This window comes from Austrofundulus limnaeus, unplaced genomic scaffold, assembly GCF_001266775.1.
Source record: "Austrofundulus limnaeus strain Quisiro unplaced genomic scaffold, Austrofundulus_limnaeus-1.0 Scaffold0, whole genome shotgun sequence".
Taxonomy (NCBI): Eukaryota; Metazoa; Chordata; class Actinopteri; order Cyprinodontiformes; family Rivulidae; genus Austrofundulus; species Austrofundulus limnaeus.
Genome location: NW_013952402.1, coordinates 1,431,934 through 1,442,404, shown reverse-complemented (window position 1 = coordinate 1,442,404; position 10,471 = coordinate 1,431,934). Strand labels below are relative to the sequence as shown.

Here is a 10,471-nt window from a genome sequence, read left to right as displayed (position 1 = left end):
TACGTAGCCGCTCCCAAGTAGGGGCCTGACTCTGGAAAGCCTTGATAAAAGATGTAGACGTCTCCTCTGATGATGAGCGCTAGTGTCGCGGTAGCAACATGCTATGTGTTTACATCCATTGCCACCATGTTTGTAATGACTTATCTCGAGAACGAACGTATTCATGCGTGACTTTAATAGCATTTCTTACTTAATGGAAACACCGCAGTTGCGAAACTGTGTTTTTTCACCATTAACAGAATTTCAACAAAGTTTTGCGCACATTTGCAATGGAAACACAGCTACTGTTACTTGACTGTGGTGTAGAATTGAACTGTGCGCCTGGAAAATACATAATACCCCTCTTTAAGCTAATGAGTGGGTGAGGTATTAGCTGAGAGTGATCCCCAGCATGTTTAGAGAGCTAACAGATTTTTTTTTTATATTTAGTCATAGGCCAACCCTGTCTTTTTGTTGGCAAAGTTTCTCCTGAATTACTAGACAGTTTTGATGAAACTTTCCAGAAAGTACAATATTACATGAGATCAAAAACACTATTTTAAAGTTTGTCCTAAATGGCTACAACTTTGTCATTCTCAATATAAACTAAACTGCATGAAAAACAATGGGTGGTATGCAATCCTTCATTGGAATGCTATTTTCTTTAGGCTAATATCTTCAATGCTAAACAGTTTAGGCTCACGTGACTTGATACTAGCTGGTATTATGCTCTCCTCACTACTACTTACCGTCACTATAACTACAGCACACCCAGGAGGCTCAGGCTTCCATTCATAAGGCCACATGTGTTCCTGAGCCTGACGCAGATGTGTCGCTCCACCACACACCAGGTAAACAGTACCTGCTTCATGCCTGACTTGGTCTGTAAGGTCTGTTGATAGGAAACAAAGTCATCTGAAACACTAAACCTGCACCTGCTTTTATCACATTGCGTTCCGCTGTTGTGAATATGCATTTTTCATAATTCTTCTTAGAATACTGCATCATTATGTTTTCCTAAAATAGAGATAGTTAACATTAACTGTTCAGGAAGGGAAAATAAACATWTCTGCTGAAGTACCTTAAGTGTTTCTCCCTCTCTGTGTGAGATAAAAGTGTTCTTGATGACTCTTTAAGTGATCATAAGGCCTTATTTCAGTTTGGGTCAAGCCCTGGTCGAACGCTCATTTGTGGCTCTCCCTCCAGGTTTCCTCCAGTTACTGAAAAATGATTTATCAACTCGTCCACTGCGGTCCGCTGCTTAAGTACAAGAGATTTCACTTGCTCTATTTTTGTCCTTTTTTTCTCTCCGAGATGTTATTAAATCCAAAACAAATTCCACCTTCCATCATGGATCACTTCATTTAAGAGAAAAAAAAAACAGACTACAATTTCTATAATGTGGACCAGTTTTCCCCTTTGGATTTCCAATTACATTTCGTGCCTCGACAGGAAATAGAGAGAAACAGAAAGGTGCGGCAGAGATGTGCTGAAAGCATCACTTGCATCAAACACACAATCCTTTGGGTKTCAAATGGAAACAAAGGCAAGCTGTTTTGGCTTTCTGTCAAGAAGACATCTGACTTCATCTTGGCTGGAACTGAAGTGGAAACAAAAGGAAAAGCCAGTCTTTTAATGGCAAAGGTTTACTTTCAGAGGAGGATTTTCTCATTTTGTGGCCAACACTCTATAATCATCTGGTTAAAGCAGCTGAGATGTGTAACTGTGCTAGAATGAGTTTAGGCTGCAGTCCCAGGTGTTTGCTTCAGTGCAAGCAGCAGGAATTCAGTTTTCCCTCAAGCTATATGCACAGCTTCGYTTTTTTTCTCTTCCCTTTTTTATTTAGCTCATCAAATTACCGACAAAATGATTGAAAATAGTGCAGCCAACTAAAGCCTTGTTTGTTTATTTTTCATTCTGGTAGATGTGATTCTAGAAATTGATCTTAATTAGGCTTGGGCATGAAATTACAACACTCTGTCTCCTTTTAAATATCTAAAGTAACTTAAAGTAATGGGTAGGCTTTTATTAGATAAAGTGCAAAATTATTTTGAATTGTTGCACTTTGCTGCTTCGTTAGCTCAATATGTTGGTTCGTCGAATACAGAGGTTCTCAAACTGGGGTCCCAGGACCCCCAGGGGTCCATGAGCCCTATCTTGGAGCCCTCAAAAAATTTCAATAAATTGTTATTTTGGATTTTATTTGACAAATGAATATGGGGAACAATTCACTAGTAAAACAAACATACTAAACCAACAAAAATAATATTCTCATAGTATTTAGGGGTTAAAATGACAGTAAATTATTTCTAAAACAGCATAAGGTTTATGAGGGGGTCCTGGGAGTTTTGTCACACTTGTAAGGGGTCCCCAGACCCAAAAGGTTTGAGAACCCCTGGTCTAATAAACTTACAATCCTTGAATGCACTTTTGATTTTTACCACTTGGGGGCACAAATGAACAAGTGAGGGGTGCAAAAAAAAACCTGCCGAAAGGTATCACATGGCTGATAACACATTAATTTTAAATGCTGCAGTCCTAACAAACCATTTCCTCCTACATAAGCAGGGCAAACATGTTGAAAAGCTTTCAGCATATGCACATGTGTGCATTATCACATTAGGCTTTGTTAATACAGATCCGAGTGAGTTTTTTTCCCTCTTTTTTTCTGCAAAGGTTTGCTTTATAAAACAGTTAGTTAGGTTGTTGTCCTTGGCAAAAAGCCCTGATAGATTGCCTTATTAGCAGAAATTATGCAGAATGGACTGCTGATAATTATAAAAGCGTGAGCATGTTGAGCAGGAGAAAACTTTATTTATTCAGTAACAGAACAATGCTGCTGACCTGTTTGCACCAGGAGGCTTTAGGATTTTATAACATGAGGAAAACACAGTTGTTTAATATTTGCAGCATCTTGTACTGCATCTGTTTGTCAGAACTATATGGGAACACAGTGTGAGCTGCCACAGATACAGAGGTTACCAGAAAGTCATATTAGAGTTAGCCTGGTGAATACATTCAGTAAAATGTTAACATTCTGATCCTTTGTTTAGAATTCAGATTCAGATTACTGCGAAGGATTATTTAAACTGGATCTTTACATGTTTTTTTCCCTCTGAAAAAGAATTGCTCAGATTTTATTTATTATTGGTCCACACCTTTCTCAAGATTTCKTATTGTGTTTTTTATGTGAATAGTTGTTAAAAAGAAAATGGAAAAGGACATATTATCTTGTGTGTCACGCTCGCTAAGTTGGCTTTCTTTGACCATGAAATGCCTCTGTATTCCCTGTAAGCCATAAAGATTAGCTCAGCAGTGCTTACGCTCTTTTTTTTGCCCCTCCAGCTTAGAACACAGCATTTCGAAAGGGAGGATGTTGAATTGCCAGCGTGCAAACAGAAAGCAGGCGCGCTGCAGCTGAGCCTCGTGCTCCTCGGCCCCAAACTCTGAGCACTCTTCCCAGCTGAACCAGATTGTGTTTATCGGCGGGGCTTTTTATGTCCACATGTTCCCTACTTTCCTCCTAACCCTGCTGCACACAGAGTCTGGGATCAGCCCCCCCTCCCCCCACTCTTCTGTGAGAAACGGGCTTTTATTAGCAGGCGAGGCAGACTTGCCCAGATTCAGCACCCTCTCAGTGGACAGTTCCCAACTGCCAACTCTGGCACAGCGCGTGCTTTGTTTACATGTGTGTGTGTCTGTGTGAGTATACGCATGTGTTCGTATATGTGTATGTGTGTGTGTGTGAGAGAGAGAGAGGGAGAGCTGCACAAACTATATGAGCTGCAGCATCATCAGTCCTCTAAAATCTTGCAGCCGATCCACTGCAGAGTGGGTGAGACGTTATAGGAGGAAGTTCTGCAGGACGATGCATGACAAAAAAAAAAAAAAAAGAATTAAGTTCTTCTTTTTGATTTAGATCCAAGCAATTATTGCACTAATTAAAAAAACTGTTAGTCAGACAGGTAAAAGACAGAAACCAAACTGAGAGAAAGAGGAATCAAAACAGAGAAAATGCCAAAAGTAGAGACACAGGAAGTCAGTTTGTCCTTTCATTTTTTATCTTTTCTACCCTTTTGCTGGAGAAAGTCCACATGGGAGAGTGACTTAAAAAAAGAAAGTGTAGAGATGGACAGTGAGAGGAATCAGGCCTGGAGGACATAGCTTCAATTTCTGCTATTCTGCCTAAATAGGCTCTTCCTCTGCAATGCACTCAGGCTCCAGTGATTCGCTATGTGAACGCTGCCCATTTGCATAGCCACTCTCCCTCCTGCTTCCTGGCTGGCTGTCGAGCCCNCCCCCACTCCACACCCTCTCCTCCTCCTCCTCCTCCTCCTCTCTCCCATCTTCCTCTTGCGCACATCTTCTGGAACGGCGCTGCCTATATGCTGCCTGCGAGTGAGCGCGCTTGTTTCCGCCCAGGGCTCGCTCTCCCAGGTACGGCCGTGGCAGTCGCTCCTCCTCACAGAGAGTACAGAGCTCCGGACGGGGGGAACGGCCGCACCGCTCCGCACAACTTCACTGGTGCGATCCACGCTGCCGCACACGCAAACGGGCTGCGGATTTAACTATGGTCTCGTTCCGCTGGACGTCCTTTAAGAGCGCCGGAGGAGAAAAAGGAGGGAAACTCAGAACGTCAGCCTTGATTTTCTGAAGGAAACTCACACTGAACAGGTGCTGCCGGGGGTTTTATTAAGTGAGCCGTCTTCTCTTACTTGCAAAAGATTTGTCTCTGGAATATTAAGTTTTTGTTTCTTTTTTTCTTTTGGTGAGAAGATGTTTCTAATTTTGTGAAGGCTTAACGGAGGATAAAGGGAGAAACAGAGAGAACAAGGGGGATTTGGAGCAAGCTGGGATTTCTCCATTTCTTCTTGAGGTTGCCCTATTTTATTCAATTTTTTTCTTGCACAATGTTTATTGATACTTTTAATCTGCTTGGGTGCTGCTACGGATCTACTAACTGAGTTTAAAAAAATCTCCAAGAAGCTGTTTTTTTCTACCACAACAGACATCTCGTCTGGTATCCAATTTTACCTTTTACTTTTCCGTGTTTCTCTTTTTCTCCTGTGGATCTTAATCGAGTGTTTGAGTTGGGTTTGTGAGTTTCGGTGAAGGTAAGGAGCATGGGGCTGTGAGGCTCGCTGAAGTTCTGCCTGGATCTGAAGCCACGTCTGGCTGCTCAGGGAAGATGTTCGGGGGCTGGAGTTCACAGGTTACTCCCCTGAGGCCRGTTGCGGAGCCCCTAAAGTGGAATTCGGTGACACTCAAACACCTGGCCTTGTGGATCTTTGCTGTGGGCTTTGTGGCCGGGACAGAACCGAGTGCTGTGGAGAGTCTCCACCACATCCACCCGTCCCATGGAAACAAGCGTCACCATGTAGTGCCTATTGCCATCCACAGATCACCTGCATCCCTAAGAGCAGGACACAGTAAGTACTTATTATGTCGTCATCAAGATCATTTCTTGGCTTTAAACAATGCTGGTGATTCAAACCTGACTCATTCTTCATATAATTTTTGGACGTATTTTTTTATAATTTTTTTGCAACAGATTGAGCTGAGTTGAGACCCTCCCCTGTTTTTATTTGTATTTTTTTAGTCTCCACTAAATACCCTCTCCCCATGCCTGGGATTAGCCATATCCATATCTCCAGATGCTCCACTGTGTCCAGATTAGACCGGATTAGAAGGCTGTGGCGCTTCATGTTGCCCCTGGGTGTTTGGAATAGACAAAGATGAGTTGCCTGAAGCCTTGCTGGGTGTCGAGCTGTTTCTGGCCCCAACCTACAGTGCAAAGTGGAGACGAGGCTCTTTTTTTTTTCTTTGTGTAACAAAACAGCTCATTACGCTGGAACAAAAAGAGGGAGAATCTCCGAAGAATTAAATAATCTCAACCCAAGTATTTATGGTAGACTTCTGGARGGGTGCCTCGGTAAAATATTTATGATTAATAATCGTTTCAGAGGAAGGGATTTCCCCTAAAAGCTGTCAATCACAGTAACATTTGTGTCTGAGACAGTTTGACACGTGATAAAAAATACTCTTCAGTTTGAACACTGCCCAGGCATTTTTTGAGTGACGTAATGAATTCTAGAGTTACACTGACGTAATGCAGAGGTACCCTGGATTTCATTGAGCAGGCAGTATGCAGCAAATCTCTTGTTTGGTGGTATGGATTCTCTCAAATTGGGCAACGGCATGTTAAACTATAAATGACAGTTCAATTACAGAGAGTTGTTTGCACTTTGAGTACTTTTTTTTTGCAGGTACAGGAGGAAATCACAAACCATACTTTATCCCATGGGCTGGGGATAGTTAGACCATGCACCACTAAGAGAGTCAGTGCCCRGGTATGATGAGGTGGGGAGGGGGGTTCTGGCCCACGTGGACAACAAGACAGGCAATTAGGCATCTCTGCCATGACCTGTCTCGTGCAGACACCACCCTGCTTGCCCTCTGATCTCCCTCAGGACCTGAGGGCATCTGGTTCCTGGCAGCCCTCATGATTTAACATAATAGTTGTTGTAGCTGCTCCTTCGTGATTTGAAGTAACATGATTAAAGTTTTGGTTGATCAGCAGAGTGGGTGCATGAATGCGAATTAGGGATGACATGCTGTTCAACAGGGTACCTGGCTCTAGGACAAAGCCTTCGATTGTAAAGACTCGGTGCTGTTAGCCGAGCTGCAGAGATTTAATTTCCTCTGGGGTTGCTAGTTACACGGGTTGTCTTTTCACTGCAGCAATTAGAAGTTTATGGCTCAATTTACTCTGGGAAGAAACTCTGTATTTAAAAGTCACAGGGTTTCAGATTTGATTTGGTACTTTATTTGAATGCATCTTTTGTGCTTGGTACAAATAATATTCATGTGCTAAAGCAAAATTAAGCATTGTGCTATCCCTCGTTGTTGTGGAGTACCTTTGCTTCCTCTCTTCTGTCTTTCAAGAACATGTTATAATTGAAACATATTGGCAGAGTTGTAAAGCAACTAAGTACAAAAACTTTGTTACTGTTCTTAAGTAGAAATTTTGGTTATCTGTACTTTACTTGAGTAATTATTTTTCAGCGTACTTTTTACCTTTACTCATTACATTTTTACACAATTATCTGTACTTTCTTCTCAATGCATTTTTTAAAAAGGTAGGAAGTAGAAAGTCGTTACTCCTATTTTATTCTGAGTTATTATTACTCAAAAAAATACTATCCTGACAAATTGTGTCTCATAGAGTGAATTTAAATGTGGTTGGATGAGAAGTATAAATATAAACCATTCTGACACTATTAGCTTGTACACAACCTAACATCAAAAATATTTTTTGGAGAAGTCACCTCCCAATAAATGTCATTTTGGAAAATCTAACTGCTCACTTTTACTCAGTATTTTTTACTTTTAATACTTAAGTAGATTTTGTGTCAGAAATTTACTTTTGATACTTAAGTACAAAAAAATTCTGATACTTAAGACTTTTACTCAAGTAATATTTTTAGAGAAGACTTTAACTTTTACTAGTTTACAAGTATGATAAGATACTTGTACTTTTACTCAAGTATCACTTTGAGATACTTTATACAACACTGCATATTGGCAATAATTGTATAACCATATCTTTCACTGCTGTTATCACATTGAGTTTTCCTTTTTCCTTTTTTTTTCAAGCTAAACTAAACAGATATTAGCTAACAGTGTACTCATCCTTAGTGATACAAGCTAACAACTTTTTTATATACATGTGCTTTATGGAAAATGCCTTTTTCCATTTATGTAATTACCTTTAATATGAAATGTTCTGTGGTTATATCATCCTAGATTTTCTTCTGATGACGGTGCAACCGTCACTGAAAAAAAAGTGCTACATTGTACATATCAAGTGAGAACATCATTTTATCCCTATGTATTCAACCTGAAAGTCGTTCATTGATTCATGTGGAAAGAAGGCAACAGAATTGACCATGGTCAGGGCGTATGAAATTGAGCTGGAGTGTGATGCATTGTTTGTTTGGGGCTAGCAGTAATGAGGTTCAGACAGTATCAGCTGTGAGTACCAGATATACCATTCATCAAATATTGACTCCCAGGGGTGATAGTCCTCTTTCCCAGAGATGGATATGCTACTTGATATGCTGGATAACTAGGTTATTAGACGTTTTTCATAGTTTTTTTTTTTTCATACCTGCTGTTCTTGCTCATTAAAKGTAGATAGATGAGTTGCTCAAATCAATAGAAGAAGTGTTTACGTGATCTAAACTACAAATCTCAGGGCGTATCTACAAGAATCTACAGCATACAGAAGAGAAGAAAAAGCAAAACAAAACACTGTAACGTAGAATTAGTGATCCTCATCCATCTGGCAGTTGCTWTCGTCTGAGTCTTCACCACTTCCTCTCCCACTGTTGGGGATAAATGWGTGTCATCCAACAGGAAAAAGTGCCCATATGTTCTTGCAGGGAGTCAGCCTCCAGATTCATGATGGTTATGCTTCCGACTTTACACATCCAGGGCGCACCCCCACCCAACACCTGCTCCATCAACCGCCGCATAAATCGCTTTTGTACCTTTAAAAGTTGCTTTGATCAAAGTCAGCGAAGCCATTTAAGTGATTATAATCAATTTGAATGCTCTCCAGCTTCGCAGCTAATGGCTGAATGGGTTAGAGGCTGTGCTTGCCTGTGCCGGCATCGCTGCGGAGAATAAATGAGCAGGGAAGAAGGGAGGMTTTTTAAACAAAAGAAGTTAGAGGAGGAGGAGAACAATAGATGAAGAAAGTGGAGAAAAGAAAAGAGTGGTGGTTGGGGGGGAGATAGAGGGAAAAGATGGCAAAATTTGATGATCTCTGGTGATGCCTTGCTGCTAGGGTGTTGTGGGCTTGTATAATATAATTACTCCCATGTCTCTGAGCTGATGTCYTTGTGTGATAGTGTGAGGATGACAGTATCTTTGCCTCGGCGAGGCAGCCGAGATGATAGCTGCCCTGATAAGGATCTGAGTACATGTTCTTCGGCTCTAGAGGGAGCAGAGGCAGTTATTGACCCACAAATGAAAGAGTGAAGATTGCAGTTGTTTCATTCTCCTTTTCCCTCTGATGTATTAGAAGACAAACACCCTTTTTATTTGTGTGCTTTGGATCTTTAACCTCCCTCGCATCTCACCAAACTTGCCTTCCCTCCTTTTTTCCCCTCTTTCTCCCTCTTCTTCCTTCTCTTTGCACTTCACTTCTTCTCATTCGCCAGGCTCCTTCTGATTGGTCTGCAGAAGCCATCCGAGCAGAACGTGTGGGCAGCCTTTAGCGCCTGTAGTGGTCTGAGTGTGTTTTTGTTGGTAACCAGGCCATGGCTGGCGTAAAGGAAAATGAGACCTGACTGTGCGTGCGGTGGGCAGTGAGAGGTCAGCTGAGTAATCTGTCCAGTTTCAGATTAGAGACTTGGACGACGTTGAGACAGATCGAGATGGAGAGCCCCTTCTTCTGACTGAAGGGTATGTCTGTTCCTCTCACATACATAGGTCTCGGATGAGTATGAGTTAGTGAGCTCTGCACCCATAGGGCACCTAATGATTCACGGGCAGCAGTGACATCTTTCTACACATATTCCTTTTTTCTTGTTCAGCTTGCTTTCAGTTMATCTGGTTTTCTTTTGCWAAGGTGATAGTTAGAGAAGAAAAAAAGCCTGGCTGCTATGGTATAGCTGGTCTGTGGCTGATATGATACGCATCTTGATTCACCGCCAATAAGCTGATTTGTTAAACCCAACTCCCCTGAAACCCTGCACAGGCAAGCTAGCAACAAAAATGGATGGATTTAAAGACGGTCTTTAAACATGACACAGTGCATTGAAACATTTCATTCAGTTACAAACCACTTTCATTAATTATTATTTATTATAAAAAGTAAAAGATGAGGTTTAGTTGATCCACATGATTAGGGTGGAGCACACTTTTATAGTGTGTGTTGCTGTTTTAACTGTCGCTGCTGCTGTTCTCCCACTGAACAGCAGGTGGCACTAATGGAAATAAAAACTACTGAACAGCAGGAATYGAACAGTGGTTCCCAAACTTCTCAGCTTTTGACCCACAAAATAACAYTAGCAGAGACTTGGGCCAAAACTATTTTTGGCTGATAAACATTGGTATGAAGTCAAATAAACATATACTAACAATATACATTCAGTTTTGGATAAAGTACCACAAAGTGATACTCGAGTAAAAGTAAAAGTATCTTACCAAAACATTACTTTAGTAAAGGTTAAAGTCCCCTTTAGGAATATTACTTGAGTAAAAGTATTAAAGTATCTGATATTTTTTGTACTTACGTGTTAAAAGTAAATGTATTGATTAAAATGAGCAGTTAGATTTTCTGTAAGGACATTTATTAGGAGGTGACCTCCCTCCAAAACAATGCAGAAGTGTCTATATTATATTAAAATAATTAATTTATGTTAAATTTAGGATGCACTATATGCACTGAAACACAGCTGTTTCAGTTTATATATATATATAT

General features: G+C 40.9%; 1 protein-coding gene across 25 annotated transcripts in view; it reads left to right on the top strand.

Annotated features, from left to right (window-relative positions):
• LOC106516126 (neurexin-1a) overlaps positions 1 to 10,471 on the top strand; it is a 301,025-nt gene that overhangs the window by 164,902 nt on the left and 125,652 nt on the right. For 2 of the 25 annotated variants that reach the window (XM_014008016.1, XM_014007863.1), the window contains exon 1: positions 4,359 to 5,408. The exons of 22 other annotated variants lie outside the window; for them this stretch is intronic. In XM_014008016.1, the coding sequence (XP_013863470.1) occupies positions 5,168 to 5,408 (241 nt within the window). In that variant the 5' untranslated portion in view covers positions 4,359 to 5,167. Of the gene's footprint in view, positions 1 to 4,357; positions 5,409 to 10,471 lie in introns of those variants that run through there. One more of the 25 variants, XM_014007935.1, reaches the window with a different exon arrangement.